A 22,866-nucleotide genomic window follows, 5' to 3' on the forward strand; every position below is an offset into this window, starting at 1 on the left:
CAAACTGCTGAACTGCCATTATGTCCGCAAACTCTTTCTGGCCTGGAGTAAATATTTAGTAATTCCACAGTAGGTGGAGCAGATTCATTTGTGGTGGTGAGGATTTTGGAGATCTAAAGACACCTCTGGTATTTTGTGGACTCATCCCTAAAGGCTTTAGATGAGGAGGGCCATTTTCTTCTTGAGTACGATTTTATTGCCTTCAGTAACAGTGGGTCAGGGACAATTTGAACTTTTCTAGTCAAGAAAAAAACAGTTACTGGGAAGAGTAGCCCTGATTGTAAGTCTCTGAAACCAAAGGAAAGCTTCAAAATGTCAGTCCTGACTACGTGAAGTAGCAGAATCAAAGCATTAATAGTAACGCCCTACCATACTCTAGCTCACCCCAGAGAATCCTTTTATTCAAAAAGCTTTTAGCTTGATTATTTTCTTTTCTACAGTAGCTTCTTAGGCAGCAATTTTGTGCGTAGGCACACATGTGTATGTGTGCACGTGTGTGTCTGGGGATGTGTTTCCAAGTTTGAAAATGCCAGTGCTCTGTGACTGCGTGTAATAATTTTTGTGATTTCAGGTTCCTGCCACTGTGGAAAGTGCATCTGTTCACCACAGGAATGGTACATTTCGGGAGATTTCTGTGAATGTGATGACAGAGACTGTGACAAACATGACGGTCTCATTTGCACAGGTGCAGTACAGGCTAATACTTAATTGCTTTAAGAAACAAAATGTGTCGATGGGAATTATGTTAGACAAAGCCCAGCCTCTTCTTTCTCCACTGACAGAGGAAGTGCATTTATTCAAACCTGCTATAATTGTTTCTTCATGCAGCGTGATAATCAACTTAAGGTTTCAAAACACAGTTGAAAGCCTGAGTATAAATTTAAATAAGTAAGCCAGCTATGAAATCTATCAACAGTTTTCACTGTAATTGACTACAAGTGACTGCTTTTTGGCAAAGGACGCACAGTGTCAGCATTGTTACAATGAGATTTCTTTAACTTTTGTTCTCTTACTAGACTTTCAATGTGTACAATGCGTTTAAGTCACAGACAAAATTCCCTTCTCTGATGATCTTTGGTAGGTGAGAGGCATAGCTGTGTGGGTTGACAGAGCTTCCTGGCAATCAGACAATTCTCAGTGGGAGGCTGAAATACCAGACAGTTTTTCTTATGACATGATGGCTAGTGATTAAAGCGGCTTCACCTTAACATTATCTGAGAGTTTGGGTGGCAGATGTGGCTAGAAATGGGCAGGCTGCCATCAAACCCTCATGACAAATCTAGTGACAAGAAGCAACATGGGAATTGCTAAATTAACTCACTGGCTGCTTCCTGTTACAACTCTTAATTTTAGAAAATCTTTGCTGAGCAATTGTTGATGTGGAGGAAATCTGCAAGTCGATTAGAGTGAGAGTGGGAGGGCTGACACTAGTCAATTGTGTCTTCCAGCTAGCCCTATTAGCAAGGGTCCTTTTCTGTGGGTGAGTAGCCAGTGCAGAGACGACAAGAGTCTTATCTTCAGCTGCTGCGGCTATTCATGGATCTTCATAAAGTCAGTAGGAAGAGGAGCTCACATTGGAAACCCAGGCTGTAGAGGTCTCCAGCTGAGCATCCAGGAGTCATGAAAAAATATTGAAATAAAATTAAAATATGCATCTTGGTACTTAATGTTTCCCCACTGCAAAATAGGGCCAACACATTTTTCATCTAATAGAGATATTATTTATTAGTATAGCACTTCTGAGAGTTTAGGTTTAAAGTTTTTTGTGTTCGAAGTGCTGGTTTTATTGCTATTCCATTTGTAACTTTTTATGTCTTTTTCTTTCTGCATCATGCTTAAAAGTAATCTTGTTTTTCCTTGCACCTTGAGTTACAGTGTGAACACTGAACCTCAACAGCTGGGTACAAATAGTGGTAGTATAATTACAGTATTTTCAATTCTGCTGATGGAATTATCGAGACAATGCTATTAATGCTTTGGAAGTGTAGGTTTGGGGTGGCTTCTTAATGCAGTGGTACAGTAATTGCTTCCTTCCAAAGCAAGAAAAAGGGGTGGGGGGGATAATAAAGGAACAATGCAACTACTTTAGTATGGCTTTTTACTTCCCATAAAACACATTTTAAGGTAGTACATTTCAATTATGATAATTGCCCTTTATTCATTCTGTTCTAGGCAATGGTGTTTGTAGCTGTGGAAACTGTGAGTGCTGGGAAGGATGGAACGGAAATGCTTGTGAAATCTGGCTGGGGAGAGAATACCCTTAACAAAGGACATCAAAGACTGACAGACTGACGGGGTTTTTTTGTTTGTTTTTTTTCTTTAGGCTGCTAGAACATTTAATTTCAGAAGTATTCAGTGTATAGGTGTGGGTCTGCATTCACGCACACATATGTGGGTGTAAATACTCTAGAACAATCATTTGAGAGCCTGCTCCTCAAAGAAAAGCCTGACAAAACTTAAAGAAAAAAATTAAAAATGCCTTGGGAGCAGGACAGTCCAAGCTCTAAAAGGTGAAGTCATAAAACACTAGCCCTGTGGAACCTCTCCAGAGTTTTTTCATAAATTCAGTGGGACCGAGATTACACCCATAAAGCCTATTTCTTAAGAAACCTTTGGAAAAGGTGTAAGAACCCCTTTTTTTTTGGACATCATCTACTTGGTTGTCACCTCTCCATATCAGTATGCAACAATATTCCTGTAGAAGAGTAGCACTAGTTGAGTATTTGTCAAATAACTGATTTGATTAATTTTATGGTGTTTGACAAATACATTGTTTGGCACTTTTTTCTTTCTAACAATCCTGATTATGCACCAGATCATAAATTGAGAGAAGCTGTAAAGAAGCTTATCAAATTATCAGTGATTTTTCGTTTGGTCAAAGAATTGTATTTGTCTAACTGAGGTCAAATCACCTGACAACCATAGACTGAAGACCCAAAATGTTTGAACAGATCCTTGTCCACAAGAGAACTTCTTAGTTACTGTGGTTAATGTGTCAGTAAGTTGGCTATCTAGTCTGCATACTACAATGCTTTCAAATACATAACCTGTAGGAGTATAAGGAATGAAACTAATAAAGGTATAAGTGTATGATTAGCTATTCTGAGTATGTATCCTGCAATTCATATGTACTTTTATCATACTGTTCCATGTATGTACAGTTGCCTAGTCCTCTTAAAAGTAAAGCAAATGAAAATTTGTTGTACTAATAACTTTTAGGATGACAATTTGTATGCTATTAGAAATCACTGTTTGGAACAGATTGCACTGTCACACATGGTATTCATTGAATTTAACTGCTTTTATAGACGTGGGGAGCCTGAAGGTCAACTGACTTGAAAAATCAGCTATGCTATGCAGTAGCCTCGCCTCAGCCAAAGGTGTTTAGAGAATGGCAATGAAGTAATTAAATTTTTAATACAGTAAATACAAACAAAGCAGTGCTATGAACAAAAATTTTATTTTTATTTTCCAATGGTGAAATGCTGCTCAGTGTGAAATTCACATTGAGTTATGAACGATGCACAACTATTGGGACTTCCCTAACTTATTTACATATGAGTCTCTTTTTTTTTTTTCATACATGTAGATTTGGCAGCCCTTTAATTCTTTAGAGCAAAAAAAGATACATACATTTTAGTTTCAAAAGTGTTTACATTTTGTGAAACCATGATTGAGCAAGAAACTGCTGAAATGGTTGGAAAAAATTTCTTTTTAATACCAAACTGTAACATTGTGGTTGAGGTGCCAAGGTCCCAATTTTTGAAGAGGTACATGACACAGAAATAAGGGAACTATGTATTAAATGAAAAAGGTATTTGCATTAGTCTAGAAACTAGTTTTTTTCAGAAAGGATAATTTTGAAATAGGAAAATACAATGGTACAGAACATGTAATAGAATGCAAAATACTTAAATGAATTTATTTAATCACTTTTATTATCCCCCTTCCCATGCAGCTTGCTCTTTCTCTTACCCAATTGTTTTCCTTAACCTGGATTCTTTATTTCTAAAAATGAAGCCTGTGAAACCCATGTTCTCAGGGAGTATAATCAACAAACGTCCATGCATAACTTTTTTATAGAAGTTATGCAGATAAATAATGAGACATACATCCCAAAGCTGCTAGCTGTTCTCTTTTTAGATAACCAAAACCAGGCAGAGTTCTAAAATGTATTGGTACAGTATAAAGAATCTTCAAAGTAAAAATTCATCTTGAAATTATAGTTTATGCTTTCTACTTACAACCTTTCAACTCTGCAGAGCTTAACAGGAATATTTTCTTAATTTTTAACATATACGCATTTTGCCAACCCTGGTGTCTGGAGAGCACAGATTGTTGATTTTATTTATATTTATGAATACCACTAACCTGAATCATCTTATAATGTGTTTTTTCGCATATACATTCGTCTGCTGAATCAGTGTGTAAACAATGAAAAATACAAAATTTTCCTTGATTTTCTTCCATTTGTATTTAGTATTGTAATAAGAAAATACTAGATAGTCAAAACTTTTATCTCTGTTCAGTAGATGCTTTTGACTTGTTCCATGGCATCATAAGCAGATTTATATACACCGTGTATCAGCTGTGGTATTTAAGGTACTCATATTCATAAACAAAAGAACAATTCTTTAGAGGGTTGCAATATCATATTTGATGCAGTTTACTTTGTAATTTGCTTCCATTTTAAATTTATATACTTAAAGAGTGTAAGATGATTCTGGTTTCTAGTTACTCTTTTTTAAAAAAAAAAAAACAACTAACATTTTGGCTACTGCATGGATTACACAGCCATAGCATTTCAAAAGCTGTTATCCAAGTTGATTGTTAAGGTACATATGGAAAAATACTAGAATATTCTAAGCTACTGTCAGTGGTTCATTAAAGTGTAAATTATCAGACAAAATGGTGCTATTGCTATAAACCTTAAAGTATTAACTAAGACTACTAAAAATATAATGTATACATAAATTCCTTTCCAATTTTTATTCTGTTTCTTATAATGTTGTTTGAACATTTGCCCCGCTCTTCATGCTGAGGCAACTGGTGATGTAACTCCCAGCAGATCTGTTTTGTGGCTCTTTTCCTCACTAGAAAAATGAGATCAGAAGGAATAAGATTATTATTCCACATATGTGAATAATAGCTGTATTAATAAATTGTGATTTTACACCTCATTCCCTGTGACAGGAATTCCAGATACATAAACTGCAAAAGCAGGAAGAGGTGTGAGGGAGTGAAACACACTGCTCGGTTCTTCATACCTAGTGACTGTAAAAACTTGCTTCCAGGCCTGTGGCAAAAGGCAGTTCTAGGTGGCAAAAACCAAATTGGATAAATGGGGATTTTGTACTGGTTAGATTGATAAACCTGATAAACAAAAGATACTATGGCCTTGCTTTCTTCTTGTGAAAGAAAGAAGACAATCCAGAAGCATGCTGAATGCTTCTACAATAGACTTGCAGGATTATGCCTATTCTATATAACATATTTGTAATATCACCTATAAAATAGCTGTGGATCGATTTGCTTCCATGAATTATTAACCTACTTGTGAGCCTTTTCTCCCTGATTATACTCTTTCTTAGAAACATGTAGATGAACATTTAATCATGTACCTGCTCTCACATTTCTGATGCACTGCCCTTGTTTCTTTACAGAATGACATCTCACTTTGTAGCTAAATGATACAGCTAAATGATACTGGGATGAAGAAAGCTAAGTTGAATATTTGTGTGACTAGGTAATAGAACAAAAATTTTATTACATCTTTAAAAATAAGTCATAATATTTGCATTAGTCATCACCACCCCCACCCCCCCTCATTATTAGACGTTTTAAAATGCATTGTACAGAATATGAGTTTATCTAAAGGGGCATTTAAAAGAACGATAACCTCTTTACGTAGTCCAATTTTACTTGCATTCCCATTTGAATGTAGCTGAATAATTTCTTTTTTATACCAATAAACAGATGGATCAGCAAGACACACTTTTAATGCATGGACCAAACTGCCTGCTTTCATACCTCATTGCTTACAGTGGTTTTAAGCCAACAGAAGAACTTTCCATATATATATATATATATCTACCTATCTCAAGTCACAGTTCCTAGTGTTGTTTCAGGTATATACCATAATCAAAGTGACTTGCTTTACGTTGTATTGGGGGGTGGGGGGGTGGTGTGGGGGAGTGGGTAGTTAAGAACAAGTTAAAGTTGTTAACTTTAACACAAGTTAAAGTTGATGAAAATGACAGTATATTAAAAAATTATTTGAGAGTGGCTAAAACCCCCAGCAAATCAAGCGAAAGCTGTGTTATGTGAACTACAAAGCACTCAAAAGCTATAGACACCTTTCTATAGGCTCTATCATGTGAGCAATTTCATAAAGATTCTTGTGTATATATAAAATTTTTCTAGTACAACAAAACAGTGCTTTGTTTGAAGGAGTTTATATCTGCTTAAAATTGGATTTTTAACTGTTCAGGTGTGACTGATTTTGCCAAATAGGACTGTAGCTGAAAACTAGATTAAAAAACCAAGGAAAGAGATTAACGACTAGGTGCAGTGTTAACATATGAAATGATAAAACAAGGTTGGATTTCTGTGCAAACAGTCTCTCAGAGATTAGATAAAACCCAGAAGAAGAACCAAATACAAAGCAAGCATGCAAAAGATCTGGAACGTTGCAGATTCACAGACAGCTGGACATGTAAATACAAAAAACCCAATCTGTAAATACAAATTGATTCCATCAGGTTTACTATACAGTACTTTAGTAGTAACAGACAGTTGAAAACAGCTTTCACTTAACAGCAAAATTAATTTTAGAGGGAAGAAAATGGTGAAGTCTCATTCTGGAGAACAGCAAGAGAGGTATTATATTAAGGAGCTAAAATTTTCTTTGGCATGGTAAAAGGGGAGAACTGAGTTTGACAGCCTATTTACATGAAGTTTCACCATCCTGTGGCCAGTGCAATGGTGTTTTGCACAGTCTACTTCTTCCATGATTTTTTTTGTTGTTTTCCAGTATGCCTTCATATAAATCTTTTATTCATCATGTTGAATCTGTGTATACAACAAATAAGAATAAACACAAACTGTACAATGCAGACAAACTCTTTGCATATATGTATGTAAATTTAGTAATACAGACCAACAGTTTTTTGATAGACACAACCTATTACATGCAGTTCATTCTTGCCATCCTCTTCCCATGCAACAGATAAGACAAGAGACAAAATTAAAGAGAAGAAAAAAAGCACAGAGACCCCTTTAGTATGTGTAAACAGACTGTAGAAAAAAGTACTTTTTAGAACAACTGTTCATTGGATTAAACACACATACTAATTTAGCTCATGGAACAAAACCAGAAAATAATTTTTAAAAAGGCTGTATTTCCAGTATGTACTAACTGCTTTCAAAAATTAAATCTGGCCTTAATTATAGCCCCCCAAACTGGTTCGCAGATCGTAATTACTCAAGATAAAAGTTTAATGTTGAAAACAATAATTATGTAGCATCAAGCCATGAACCACAACCTCCTTGCATGGCTCAGCCAGGTCTCCACCCTGTCTCTCCCCAGGCTTTTACACGGACAGAGTAAAAAAGACAGCTGGATGGATGGGACATGAACACATGTATTCCCTCCTCATGAACTCTTACAAAATTCAGGTGAGAGAGAAAGAGAATGTAGCCTTCAGCTGTATTATCTTACTCAAAATACTGTCAAGTGCTCCTATTACAATTGTAGGAAAGCCTGGGGCCTCCTATAGGACCCAGCAGATGGCATGTCGTCAAGGCTGCTGCCTCCCATGGGTCCTCCAGATGCAGAGCAACCCCCCGGCTCACCATGTGAGTTGCTTTGGTTTTGTATTTTTTTCTCAGGTATGGTACACAAATCCCTCAGGACCAGATGGCATGAGAGGGGTGCACCAAAGTTTTTAATAAAGTGTTGTTTTCCCCACGCACACATGTTTAGTGCTAGCAGGCAAGGGCACAGTCTAAGTCAAAGTTTCTTTGAATTTTTATCACAGTATTAGAGTAGGTTTGTATTTTTTTTTCTCTACACAGATAGTGGGATTCATGCTTAACTCATTCCCTCCCTAGAAAAAGCAACATCAAGTTCAGGTTGCTGTTCTCATATTACATATACAAACAAGGAAGTCTGACCTAAGGAAAAAAAAAAAAAAAGCAGCTTATCTAGAATTTAGCAGCTTTACAGTAGCCTCCTTGAAGAGTGCACTAAATGTTGCTTATAAAAACAGAAGAACACATTTGAAAACTAGCATGAGGAGTTCATTCAGACTGAATTAGTTGTTCAGCTGAGCAGACAGGGAGTTTGAAATAACCAGTAGACTCTGTTAGGGACTTCAGCACAAAGATGTGGTAAAACAAATTGCCAGAAATACAATGCTAAAAAAAGGTATGGATGACTTCCTTTTTTTTGTCTTTAAATATCAAGGTAACAGCAAGAGGCCAAGAGAATGTTGCCACACAGTTTTTCAGACTGAGGTACAGTTTGGTCCTTGTTGCCCTTTCTGAGAAACAAATACCTTCTTAAGCATGCAGAGAGTACCCATATTTTTAGTCTTCTGAAAGCCTGTGACTAAGTGTGCAAGACTTCAGTTGCATCTCTGCAGCATTCTCTATATCTCTCCCCTGCCCTCCCCACTTCAACATTAGTTTAATTGGTCACAAGTGACAAACTCAAAGGGTTGATGTTTCTGGTAGTATGATCCAAGGCTTCAATTTTTATAATGTTTTTGATTTCTTCTGGGTTCATGTAGGAGAAAGTACAGTATACAGAGATCAAGGCAAGGCACCTTCAATCTAGCAATTTGGTGGGCATATTATCCTAGGAAGCTGGGTGGAGGTACGTACTGGGATATCAGTGAGATACATAGGACCAGACTTTGCATGCTTAGCTAAAAATAAAAACCAAGTTTTGTAATATGTCCAGTTTTAAAACTTTTTTTTAAAACACCAGAAATAATAAACTATAATTTGTAACTACCCTTTGCATTGGTGCTGCAAAAAGAACACAACAACATCCTTGCCCATGCTTTGCTAAGTAGGTGTGGGATTCAGCCAAAAATAACAATGGCATTAAGATCAGTTCCTTAAAAACAGGAAAGGATTATATTTGAAATGGATTTAGGTAGCGCAATTCTGGTTAGTCTTATTTATTTTTATTATTCGTGGTGGTTGTTTTTCAAACAATGAAGATTTAGTAGATGAAAAATGAGCCTTAATTCAGGCCTACAAGGCCTACAAAATTCTTTGGACCCACTTTCCCAAAAATGAGTGGGTCTTGCTCGCTGGGCAAGGCAAATGTTACCATTACCAGTAAGCCTGTGATATGTATAAAACACACACACAAAAAGAACCTATAGGGGGATGCCAAACACTCGTTTCAGAAAACTTCCTGTTGGTTGTGTTTGACACTCTTCCCTCCACTACAATGCCAACCTCAGAAGCACAGTATCTGTTACTGAAGAGTATTCACATTTAATCAATATTGTAAGCCAGAGACAACAATCCTATTCTTTATAGATATAATTTGTAGTAATAGATTTTTTTGAAGGCTTCCTGATTCCCTGATTGCTTTCAAAACTAAACCACTGGCAACGCTTAAGTTATAGAGAAACACAATCCCTGCAAAAGGTCACAGACAGTGGAGCGAGCAGCCTTATAAAAACGGGAAAAAGAGAAATCCATAATAGCACAGGTTTACAGCATCTAACTAGAAATTACTTGATTATTTGTGTGCTACAAAATAGAACTTAAACACATGGATTTTGCTGAAACTGGACTCAAAAAGGGATTATGGGCAATTGTCAGCAGGCAAGGTATCAAGTGTACTTGTGAAGTATGTCATTCACATGAAGTGTCACAGTCACAGAAAAGATATTAAAAAGGCATTCCAATATCTGGTAGGGCATTCCATGGTCTGAGTTTAGCTGGTTCATCCAGGTGTCTTCTTGTTGTGGGTGGAGCTACACGTTGAGATTTATCCGCTTGCAACAACTCAGTTCAGAAACAGCAATGGGCAAGTCTGTGACTTGCCACAAGCTGATCCACAGACACTGCAGAGGGGAAGTCTGGCAAGGATAAATCGCTCAACTGTACTCAGGACTCAGTAAGTCACAACACCTGTGAGGATCTGGCTATGTCGTCTTGCTCTTGTTAACTGGTTTGCCGCCATTCATTATTGCAGATGCACTTGTGCTTTTACTTGGAGTTACCCCAGCCTTTGGCACTGTTTCTCCAATATCATGCAAAGATGGTTCTCGATACATGGCAACTGAGGGGAGAAAAGAGAAAAGGAGAGACGTTTTTAAGAATTTATCTATCTCATTTAAGAGCTCATCTCAAAAAGGATTAATTTTCTACAATAACTGATACTGTAATATAATCCATGTTCCTCTTGCATGCAAGGGAAGCTATTTACTTTGACAGACACTTGTTTCGCATGACTGATATCTTTCCTTGACCCTCCAAATTTCTTACTTTTTCTGTATCTGACTTAAAAAGACAGTAGGAAACTGTATGCTTGCTTGTTGAATGGACACTACAGAAGCCTTGGAAATGAAAAACTACTGTTCTGTTTTTGCATGAGGCAGACACTCAAAAAAGTACATATATATATACATACACATATGCGTATATGTATATATACAGCACTTAAATAAATATTCTGCAAGTTTTTAGAAGTAAAATATGATAAGACAGATGGTATGTTAACAAATGGGATCATACGATACAGTTGTCTAGACTTAAGTGTTCTTTTTTAGTCCTACATTGCCAGACTAGGCTCGGGTCTAGTTATAACAAGTTACTTGTACATCGGTCTCCCAAATATGAGGAGCTTGGCCATGATCTCAAGTGTGTACTGAAGAAATGTCCAGGACAGTGCTGCAGAGAGTACACAAGAGGTTTGGGGTTTTTTCTTCCTCCTTTCCAAACATGTATGCAGTAGCCACTGGTCTCCACTGAATGTAAAAGTGCAGAAAACTCCAAATTAAAGTATTAATTGAATTCTTAGAGGAATTAGAAGTTTGCCCCTGGGCTTCAGTCCCTATCTAACCACTTTAAATCCTTTGAGGAAAATACATGTGCTCAATTACAGAGTTCCAGCATTAAGCTGCCTTAATGATTAATGCTCTTGGATAATTCAATTTCATTTTCCATGTCACTGAATCAGGTAATATTTCCACTTATACCTAACTTCAATAGCATTTATTTATATCAGAGCAACGTTAAAAGAGATGTCAAAGCAGTCAAAGGAATTAATCATCACTATGATTTTGGGACTGGCTGTGTGCTGACATAGAGAGCACAATCCCTTCATCCCTTGGCTAATTAGAGTAGGAGACTGGAGCATCAAAGTACTGACCTTGGTCTTCAATGGTGTGAAGTTTCATAATAAATATGAAGGGCCCCATGGCATCATTAACTAATCAGATACTTGTTCTAACATTTCCAATGACATAATGTAAATCCTTTTATGGCTTCTGAAAGTCTGAAATTATAAGTGCTCTCTAGTGTACATAAGGCTGGTTTTGATTTATGTCTTCAGACTGCCTCCATAACTGTGTTTAGGACACTTTGCTGATTAATTAAAAGAGCTTGATGAAATAACACCATGACCTACAAAAATATTAAGTCAAATAACATGAGATGGAACTATAATATAAGGAATTACATAGCAGAGCTGTCATATTTGATGACTCTCATGGGCAATGCAAAGCAAGTTATTTCTAAGCCTTGTCTAAGCTATTTTGATCGAGTGTGACCATCCAAACATTAATGAAGAAAGTAACTTGTTTCCTAATCCATATGAATTCCTTTTAAAAATGCACTGGCTTTCCCTCCCTACAGTTCTTATAATTCAATATAAAGGGATGACATATAAAGTGTCAATATCGTTAAGGGCTCATGAAAATACTGTAAGATTTTGCAAGACGAGGAAAGCACAAAAGCATCAACCTCAGTCCAAATATGAAGTTAAAACATAGGATTATTCAGATTCTTTCCTATGATGAGACTCTAAAACATTTAACAAACTGATCCTTTAATCAAAAACTTTAACTTAAAAAGTTAAAAGAAATGGGACTCAAGTAAAGGTTTACTCAGGTCTGTGTTTTCAGATGTTAAATAAGGAGATAATTTTCAGAATGACTGATGCTGTGTAGCAGTAATATCAGTGAAATTTGGAGTGCCATCAAGGCATCAGGACAAGAAGCAAAAAAGCAGCATAGGTTTATAAAGGCCTGCAGAATACATAGGATAACCCAAAAGTTCCAAGATATGAACGACTATATTTTTCAGAGAATGTGTGACATCATTTACTGTGTAAAGTTAGTATGACTTTTATTTGCTTCTGTCTTGGTTTAAAGGCCAACTTACACAAGTTATGTGCATTACATCAACTGGCTAAGTAATACAGTAGGATTTATTTTATGAAGAGACCTTTATGTTTTGTATTAGAAAGCTTTTACTTTGAAATGCTGACATTTCATCTATTCCCTTTATAACTCCCAATTATCCCATCACATCCGTTATTTCATTCTGCTTAATGAAAGGACTATTTTCTCACTGAAAGACTCACAACAGCTTTTGTCCTGAACGAAAAAATATTTTCAAAACATCACAGTGCACTTCCACAAAAGATTTGTTTTCTTGCAAAATGACCTCTTAATCCCTGGAAAAAACTGTTTTTACATATGCCCTTTCTAGCATCGCTATGCTGAAGCACAAAACCACTGAATCCTGGGGACTGTCATTTGGAATGGCCCCAGTGCCGGGCATGCACATTCACAAAGGGTATTTTAGAAACCATTTCCTCTTCTTCTTGGAGATTTGTAGGAGGATCTGCCAGTGATGGACTGAGCCTCACCTTCCAATGGCTTGGGTAGAAAATGAGCTGCTGGTTTTGTTTTCTTCACTCTGTTTCCTTTCATGACCTGCCCTTCTTTGTTCAGCCCCAAGAACCAGGCCCTCCCGGACTCCTGTTGTCTGTAGAGCATGGATGAGTAGATTACATAGTAATTTTCAAAAACAGACTCCTTGAATTTGCACTCTGGTGTAAAAAGTTCCTGTGGGAGGAAAAGTAAGTGTTAAATTATAACTGTAAAGTTTGGCTTCTGTTCTGTTAACTTCCAAATACCTGTTGATAAGTTTAATATATGACTTATTATAAGGTTCTGCTTTGAGACCAGGAGATCTGTCTTCTTCTAGAAGACCTCCAGGTGAAATTATTTCAGCACCCAAGGATGCCTGTGTTTTCCCATCTATGCAACAGGGATAGTATATTTTCAAAGTAGAGAGCAAGCGACACAGGCATAAAAACACTATTTAAAATACAGGCATAATTATTATAGTGCTTATTTTTCTGATAGGATATCCTTGTAAAGATTAAGAAAGTCTATGCTAAAATAGCATTAATGAGAAAGCAGTTGTTCCATTTTAATATACTAAATGCAACAAACTCCCATTATGGTTTATAACAACTGGTATTTGATACTTAAAAAATGCTTCTACCAACATATTAAAATATATATCATTTCTTAGACTCTGCATGGCCTGAAACACCACAGGAAAACACTATTTTCACCTACAAATTTATGTACAAAGAAAAATTATTCCTACTGACATCCTCCTGCATTCATCCCAAAACTGGAATGCTTTTCAGAAGTCACATTCAGTAACAGAGCAGTTGTCCTAAACTCTAACTAAGGTTAACCTAAGCAAAAACTTCTGTAGCCCAGTAGCCAAATAATAATTTAAATATATTTTTAATAACATGAGTAACAGTAACAAAATAAACAGTATGAACATGTAGTGAGACAGAATTTATCAAAATCCTTCAAAAAGCCCCCAGCAAGTTAATAAGAAAATAAAATTACTTTAAAAATATCACGAGAAAATACGATTATGTGTGAATGTGACTTTCTGTCTTTAGACCCATCTGCTGAAACCTGTGGGTAGATGTGGAAAAGTGGAAGGTAGCTTGCTAAGCTTTCAGAGCACAAAATTCTCAGCTCTGACTCCTCTTTCTTATATTTCCCAAGAAGTAAATATCTGGTAATATCATATATTTTTCACTTCTACATTCACAGTATTTTGTGTGTGTGTGTGTGTGTCCCACTTTCTTTTGCTCCTGGCCCCATGCAGTACTGTGTTAACACTCAGCAGGTAACATATTTTCAGGGTCTCTATGCCATCCCCAGTTGCCTATATCTTGTATGAATTTCACAGCCGTTCCTGTCACAGATTTCCTTTTTGGAAACTAAATTTCTTAAAGACACATTTCCCCATACCACAAAGCATAGATGAAATACTCTTCTGAATCTGCACTAATGTCACTTAGTGCACAACCAAGTTCTCCTAATGTTGTGGGGTACACATTATTTGTATTGCCATGCCTTAAGTCACCACCTGTAAGCAAAGCTGTCTTGATGGACACTGGGCACACTATTAGCTTTGTCAATTACGGACCATCTTTTAACCTCAAATAAAAAGATTTATTGTATTTTAACCAGCAACTGACTAAAAGCAGTTACTGCAGCAGCTGGGAAATAATTTGTGAACCTGCCCTAAAATAGGTTGCTTTGTCAGTGTGAGGAAGGACGCTTAGTGTCTATAGGTCACGCTCATTTATAGGATGCAAAACCCACTTTCTGATGTGTGCAATGGCCATCTTTTCGCACTACCACTTCTTTGCCACCTTTGTGCACAACTATATATATATGTATATACACACATGCAGAAATGCAAACACAGTCTGTACTGGAGGCACCGAAAAATAATGACAGGGAATAACAGCACCTTCTCCTTTGCCACAGGGCTTTTTCTCTCTCTGTTCCAAGACTTTAAGACATCTGTTGTTTGTGTTACTCTCCTTTCTCCTCCACTGATTTCAAATCACAGTAGGGCTCAAGGAGACTCAAAATAAAACCAGAAGGCAGGGTGGCATGCTAGAGGGAATGCCTGTTAAAGCCTAGCACAAGCATTTACATGTGAGTCATGTTTCTCAGCTGTTGAAACAGAAGATGCTAATCAGGAAATGCCTACACAGCTCTCCTTATTACCTGCTTCACTGCAAATGCTACCCCCTGTGTTCCCCACTAAGTTTTACTTCCTTGTAAAGCTCAATTACCATAAACACTACTTCTTAGCCAATACTCACTTTTTGCTATAAACAAAACCCATTTGGCATTCCATGCTTCTCTGTACCAGAGATGGTTGGCTGCTTGTAAATGCTATTTGTGTGTTTTCACAAATAATATCCATTAGAACACTGAAACAAGATTCCTTCAAATCATATCCCACCTCTGAATCAAACCTGGTTCTTTCCTCTCTCATTTCTTTGACACATACAGTAGTGTTTCTGACAGTGCACAGCATATGAAGCAGTAGCTACTTACTTTACCAAGTCAAAAAAATGAATGATGTCTACACAGTTACTTGGCTGCTCCTGGATGCAGACTGATAGAATGGACAAACTGGCATCACTATTATTTCTTAGTTATGAAAAGCACAAGAATAGTCTGCTGATTTTTTTTTTTTTTTTTTTTTTTTTTTTGCGTACAAGGAGGCACCAAACCTGAATACTGTATTCTGCCCCAAAGTTACGCAGCTATCCTACTCCAGATGTCCAGGTAGTGTAACAGCTTTGCATTCACCCAATATATTAGGATGCAATTCTAACTGGGATAAACTCCCAGTCAAAATGTCACTTAAATACATGTTACATTAAAGCAGGCTCATAGTTGCACCAATGTGGAGAGTAATGAACAAAGTTTAGTCACCTGATGGTGACTGTGCTGAACTGCAATGACTGGTTCCTCTGAGGAATTACTCAGAAAGAGACTTCCGAAATGGGCACCTTCCCTGGGGCTCAGATTGGAACTGAATATTTCTAAGTTGAGTGATGTCTAAAGCCTTGCCTCGGACACCATTTCATCTGGGTGAAAAGCTGTAAGCACCTACATTTTCTCCAGTAAAGCAGCCATAACACCTAAAATGCTGTTTCTGCATGTACCTAGGCCAAATCTAGATCTGTGTACCTAAGCCTCAACCCAGTAAGAACTCTCAGAAAATGACTAATGTGCTAACAACACTGACTTTAAAAGAAGTCATCCACAGATGGCTTTATTCGAATCCATTGCTGGAGGGAAAGCCAGTACAACAGCATTTTATAAAAGAAACTCAATGGTGAGGGCACTCCCCTAGGCTATCTGCTTATCTGTATCCAACCTGAAGGAATACAAATCTGCATCTGGTTGACATGAATAATTTATATCTTCCCTGCAAGAATTACTTTTTCGGTTTTGATCCCAGGACAGTCTTTATGTTTTGTATTAAGAAATGAATTAATAAATCGCAAACCCAGACATGATTTGCAAAGAAGAACTTGTGCTCAGGATTTCTCTTCCAGTGTCAGTGCCCAGATGTAATCCATAGTCTTATATAAAAGATGGTTTTCTCCTGTCAAAGCAACATTTGAAAAATAAAATATAAACCAGCTGATATTTTCCAAAACCCCAGGAGTGGGTTTTGGCTGTAAACTGCAATCTGATACAGTTTCCTGGGTCCTAGAGAAGTGAACAGTGTAATAAATTGCACCTTGCTGAGAATTTTCATTTGGATATTTTTGCCAGCTTCCCATCAGGCTTTGCTTGATATGATTCCTATTGGGAGATGTTTTAATTCTCCTGGTTGCTGTAGCATTAATAAGTATCACAACACACAGGTTGTGGGTTCAAACTCTTGGAATCCAAAAGTTCTGTCATTGGGGAGTTCTTAGTTTTAGGGTCCCCACCAGTGTTGCCAAAACTCAGCATTGTAGTATTACATCATGATAGTGGAGCCTTAGCTCATGGAGTCATGTGGTGGTGTCAGAATCTACTTTCATTTAAGAACAAAACAAAAATGCAATAAAGGAAAAAGAGCCATTATCCACCTCTCCAACTTAGGAGTGCCTGAATGAAGGAGCTCAGATTACCTGTGTTTTCAACAAAAAGAGATTAGTATTGTTGGAAAGCGATTCAGATGATAACTGAGATGAATTCTCTACCAAGTAATTCCTTTTTGTCAGTCAGAGGCTGAAGTCTGACGTGATGAAGCTAGGGCTCCACACTAATCAATAATATGGCACAGTAGCAAACGGCTGTAGTTCAAAATCAAAGTACAGCAAACTTTACTGTCCCACAAGTCATTGAGTAAATGAAAATATTTAAACGGGTTATCAGTTTAACTTCCAGTTGCTGGGCCTTCACAATTTAGTCTGTTCAATTTAGCTAGCTTTTCTGAAGTTGCATATATCCATTTGTAGCCGTGGTCTTTCACTTAAAAAGAATCCCACAAAGCATGGAGTTTTTCTACTACAACTCTTAGAAAGAAGAAATAATTATACAGCTATGGACAAGACAACTGTGCTGTGAACCACAGAGTTACAAAATAAAAACTAGCATGACAACACAGCTAGCCATATAGCTTCTAGATACTGTTTAAAAATTACGTGAACGCCTACAATTTTAAACTATATCTCTGTTCAGTAAGTCAATAATGAACTGTCCAGGCTGAACAAAAAATAACCTTCCACTGCATGCCATTAGGGACAGCATAAGACCATGGCTCTACCACGCTCATCAAATCAGGCAGTTCCAAGGACAAGGGCTTCCACAGAAGTTTCCTACCTTCTACTCCTGAATCTTCAAGTCTCTTTAAATTTGTGTTTTATTCTGAAATATAGGAAAGGAGGGTATCATTCTAGTTACAGCTCACAGAAGTGATATAGCCAGCAGTCAGCTTCTTGAATTGTAGCCAGCAGTAAATAAAGAGGCAGTGGATTCCCCTGGAGATAGGCACAATGGGACTTGTTCACCACACCAGGCACCAAAAGCACAGCTGCGGGCTGAACCAGATATAGCTTCTCCTTGGTGCCAGCACAACCACAAGACAAACTCAAAGAGATTTCCAGGTAAGAAACAGCCAGTCTAATTTAGCACTGTAAGAAAACCCTAATACTATTTATTATTTGCACTTAGAAGCCCAGGTCATGGAACAGGGCCTTACTGCTTTGGAAGTACAGGCCAAGTGGAGTCAGCCTGATGTGAACACCTTTCAATCAGAGTAGCGATTGACACAGAGGAAAAAAAAAAAAAAAACAAACCAAAAAATCCAAGCAATAATATCAGCATGGTAGTAGCTGGTAATGGAACACTTTTTTTAGGAATGATGAGAAAGGATTTTTAAGTAGAGGCTGGAGAAAGCACAACACTAGCTCTGTGGAGGCTTATAGGAAACTTCTGCAGAGTGAGAAAAGCAGCACAGATTCAGCACAAAGGTTAGAGACTAGCAACACAGGAATCAAAAGAATGAAGTGACATTTTAGAAGTGGATAGAAAGGTTGGAAATGACTCATGGAGAAGGGCCTTAAAATTGAAAAAAAAAAAACCCAGTCACCCAGTCTGTGTTTAATGAGGAGAAGGCATTCAAGAGAAATACATTTAAAATAATGAAGATGGGAAATGAACTTTGTGACAGACTTCTGAACACAGATCGTGGGGGTAGCACTATATTTCTCTGTGCAGGAGGGGAGGATGCTGGAGTAATCGAGGTGTGAAACGATGAGATCCCAGAAAACAGTTGCAGTGCTGTAGAAGGGCAAAAGGCTGTATCATAGACATATTTATGCAGCAAGACCTGTAAGATCTGGAGCTTCACATGCACAGGAGAACTGGAAAATACCTGAATTGATATTTCTCTGACTTGCAGCACATTGAATTAGGTGAGTTAGCTACCTTATTACAGTATACCTATTTGACAAATGCTCGTGCAAGGGAATAAAAAAAGAGTTACTCAAGATTTCCCATCCATTGCACCAAATTTTTCCAACTCTTACACTGGCCAAAAGTCTACAGTTCAAAATGATCTTGTTCAAGATTTCCTTTCAAATGGCAGAAAACCCAGCAATACATGGTTAGGTACTTTATGGATTAAGGAGAAATTGATATTACTTTCCCTGTATGTTCAGAAGGCATTTAGCTGATTTGGGCCTAAAAGCTCCCTAATACAAACATAATTTTTAAACATAAAAACAAGAACAAGGAAAGTTGGCAGAATTTTCTATGTGCAAACTGTCCAAGTAAGATACAGAGGAACATGAGGTTTTAGCTGACACTAAAAACATTGTGGTGACTTTACTAACAAAGCTTCAAAACAAAAAGCAGTAATAGCTGAACCTGCCCAACCTACAGACACCCCATGAAAGCAGCAAATACTCAGAAGTCTGTTCACATACTTTCCACAGCCTTCTGACAGAAAATTTCCTTTATACCATAATTTGCTCTTCAGAGCTAGTGTTATTTCTCTTGCCTGTAAGATTCCTAAAAGTGGACTTTAAAAAAAAAAAAAAAATAAAAAAAAAAAGGACTTGATATCATGCAGGTAAAAAACAAGGATGGTTCTTGCTGGTTAAAGAATCACAGTGCAGTAAGGAAGTCAGCATGTAAAAGTAAAACTTTCAGCTATAATTGCTGTCTCTCAATTTTTACTTTTAAAAGTGCTTTACTTAAAAGCCCCAAATATATCAATATCACTGCTTGTAAAGAAATAAAACACAGCTAAATTTCTAAATTTAGGCAAAAGTAAATGTAAATCAATGCTATTGTAAATATTAGCACTTAACTGGGATTCTAATTAGCAGGGATATGACTGGCGATATTAATAATGTAGCGATTCTTTTATTCATGTACATTCATGAGCACCTAAAATAAGGTCACGAAGAAAAGCCACACAGCGTACTCAAAAACAAAGTAACAAAAAATAGCTTGGACAGATTTCTGTGTGTTTAAGATGGTATTGATCGCAGCCTGAATTTGGCTTCATTTTCTGTCCAGATTGAGCAGAACATAAAACAGCTTGGATTACAAATAATTCCTTGTTTCATGATGGAAAGGTTGCTTTGCTTACAACTAGCAGCTACAGTCATATTAAACTATAATTTATTAAAGGCAATAATATTTTGTATGGAAGGCAGAGCACATACTCATCACTTCCATAAACTTACCATTTGCAAGACTAAACAATGATGTCAGATAAAAGCATGTATTAAATAATAACTTGAAGAACGATCCCCAAATACTACTTATATATACTACCCAAGAGAAGTCTTATATAGCTCTCTCCCTGTCCACATAGAAGTTAGATTTATAGCACAAGCAGTGCTCAGGTATTTATATTCTTTTGATGAATACCTACAATTCAGTCATCAACACAGTGGGACATGGCTGAAATGTAGAACAAAATCTCCTTGATAAGTGTTTCTGATACGTGTTATTTAAGACTGTACAGTTTGACTCCAAAAGTGAACTAATGTTTTCGAAACGAAGCCCATTGTGCAGATCTGAATCACCCTCACATTAGGAGTGAATAAAGGTTGTCTAAATTCGAAAGAAGGTTTGGAGAAGCAGCCTGGAAAAGGTTACTTATTTTTAAAACTGTTTCTATGGCATTTGTGTGCCAAAACTGGAGTACTTCAACAAAAGTTCAAGAGAAGAACTGCTAAAAAAGTTTTGCCTCACCTGAACAAAAGAAGCAAAATGAATTTTAAGAATATTAGTGATAAGCCAAATTTGTAACTATGGGTTTAGAATGGGCTGCAACCCACCGACAGCTATCACATGTTATAGCATATGGTCAAGTATAATATCCTCCTTCATCCCCACAGACATATAAAGGAGGGTGACGTTATTTTTCTGCCTCAGTCGTGCTCTGAACTTTGACAGAAATCTGTGGTTTTTGGCTTGAGTACATCCCTTGACTTTAAAGGAAATGCAACCAGAATCCTTGTACCAGTGAAAAGAGATCTTTCTCCAAGAGCACAGTCTTCTCCCCACCTAATCCTCAGCACCTAGCTTCCCTTAAGACTTAAATTTGCAGTAAAAATCTGCTTTAAGTGTTCAGCTTAAATGCCAACTATAACTCCTTGCTGTATCAATGCAGAAAGACATCTTTTATCTCCTATACATCATCTGTGATTAAAGAAATCCAGTATCAATAAGAAAGGCACACACCCCAAGGCATGACAAAGAGAAATTGTGTGTGTTGTAGGGTATATTTTCTTCCACTACTCTTATGGGACGTTTCGGAGAAGAATGTGGGTAAACCAGCCTATCTTTCCTGGTTGCTTCTACTCTGAACAGCCATAATTCATCAGCTTGTAGACAGCACCAAGTTCTCAGCTAGAAAAGGTCAGTGCTGAGGGAAAAATGGGACAGCACTAAATTAAGAGACTGAAAGGAAGGATTTAACAACATAGCTGTTGAAACAAGCCACGATGGGCTGAGGAAGAAATTCTCATCCAGTCGCCCATCAATCCACCGTTCTGTCCCTGGATGAATAATGCAAGAGGAATACAGAGTACTCTCAGATATAGATCGAACCTTTCCAAATGACAGTGGAATTTTTTGACACAATTTTATCGAGACACTTACAATCATTACTGCAGACAACCTTCTGTAATCCAAATGCCTCAAATAATATATACTGTCAAGAAAAGAAGCAAAATAGTTATCAAAATAGCCAAGTACCTAAAAAGAGCAAAGGAAGATGACTTTTTCTTACCATTTACCATGAATGAAATCTCTGCCTCTCTGCAATACACTGAAATGTTGGATAAGGAAAACTGATTCCAGCTTTGGCCACTGCCTGACTGGTGTATTAGCATTAATTAGCTACCATTTTGCAATGTCAGATGGGATGGTATATTTTCATACATATGGTGTTGTTACATAGTGTTTGCAGACCTCCCTGAGTATGATTGTATGACATGTCCATAACTGTCTGCAAATGCAAAAGTAAACGTAAATAGATGCAAATTCAGAGGTATTTTATAAGGTGTACTTTAGGCTCTTTCAGTTCTACATGTTCCTTCCAAAAGATGTGTGAATTTATGAAAGTTTTAAATGGGTGTCATTTACAAGCTGAGAAACTAGAAAAAGTTGTAAGAACTCTCAAGTTATAAGTGGCCTACTTTAGTGTACTCTTTTTAATTTCTTTTTCTTTACAGTTGTGAGCTTGTTTTTCTGCTTGCAGCCTTTTTTTATGATCTGTCAGTGCATGAATTACACTGCCTAAAGAATCAACTAGTATAAAAGACAGGGGCTGGACTGAATAAAAGACAATTAGGGTAGGTCAATTACATGAACTTCTTGCTAATGTATCTTTGTCACTCTTTTGCTGTTTTACGCTGGGTATTCATAAGAAGAACATGAAAGGCAAGCCCAGAGGAGCCTCAGTCTGAGGAGACTAGTGCAAGACAAAACCATTCTGTCACAAATGTAACCAATTTCCTGAGAAAAATGCATTAGCTAAGACTTCTTTTCGTTTCTTGACTCAAATAAGCTGCAGTTGAGCACTGAAAACTGGGAAGCAAAGGGAACAAAGACCACTTTCAGATGTTTGTTACTTCACTTTTATATTTTAGGAGAAAAAAAGAGCAATTCTTTTCTTCTTTCACCGTGCATCTTCTTGCACAGCTTTGTCCTTCCACCACGGAAGCACAGATGTAAGTATTCAACAGGTTCTCCCCATTTCCTTCCAAAGCAGCTTTCACATATGAAGACAAAGGGCTCTTAATCTGTTCTCTGTTCTCCTTCCTTCTCTCCTTTTCTAATGAGAAGGTAGAAAATGATGGACGTCAGATCTGCAAGATGGCCCAAACCTGACAGGCTGACAGGCTCTTAAATATTCTGTACTGTTTCCTGGTTTGTATTTTCATTCTTTCATAGAGATGGATGTGTACAGCTGTTTCACTTAAACATAAAAAGTCGATGCACATATGACAGGACA

General features: G+C 37.2%; 2 protein-coding genes across 6 annotated transcripts in view; one reads left to right on the forward strand and one right to left on the reverse strand.

The window, feature by feature from the left end:
• ITGBL1 (integrin subunit beta like 1) overlaps positions 1 to 2,264 on the forward strand; it is a 154,135-nt gene extending 151,871 nt beyond the window's left edge. For all 3 annotated transcript variants that reach the window (XM_086482065.1, XM_086482063.1, XM_086482064.1), the window contains 2 exons: positions 572 to 685; positions 2,173 to 2,264. In XM_086482065.1, coding sequence (XP_086338191.1) covers positions 572 to 685; positions 2,173 to 2,264 — 206 coding nt within the window. The remainder of the gene's footprint in view (positions 1 to 571; positions 686 to 2,172) is intronic.
• Positions 2,265 to 10,172: 7,908 nt separating this feature from the next.
• Positions 10,173 to 22,866, reverse strand: part of FGF14 (fibroblast growth factor 14) — a 419,412-nt gene continuing 406,718 nt past the window's right edge. For all 3 annotated transcript variants that reach the window (XM_086482068.1, XM_086482066.1, XM_086482067.1), the window contains 2 exons: positions 12,905 to 13,103; positions 10,173 to 10,309 (listed from right to left, as the gene is read on the reverse strand). In XM_086482068.1, coding sequence (XP_086338194.1) covers positions 10,173 to 10,309; positions 12,905 to 13,103 — 336 coding nt within the window. The remainder of the gene's footprint in view (positions 10,310 to 12,904; positions 13,104 to 22,866) is intronic.

Source organism: Leptosomus discolor, chromosome 1 (assembly GCF_034619465.1).
Source record: "Leptosomus discolor isolate bLepDis1 chromosome 1, bLepDis1.hap2, whole genome shotgun sequence".
In the NCBI taxonomy this organism is placed as follows: domain Eukaryota; kingdom Metazoa; phylum Chordata; class Aves; order Leptosomiformes; family Leptosomidae; genus Leptosomus; species Leptosomus discolor.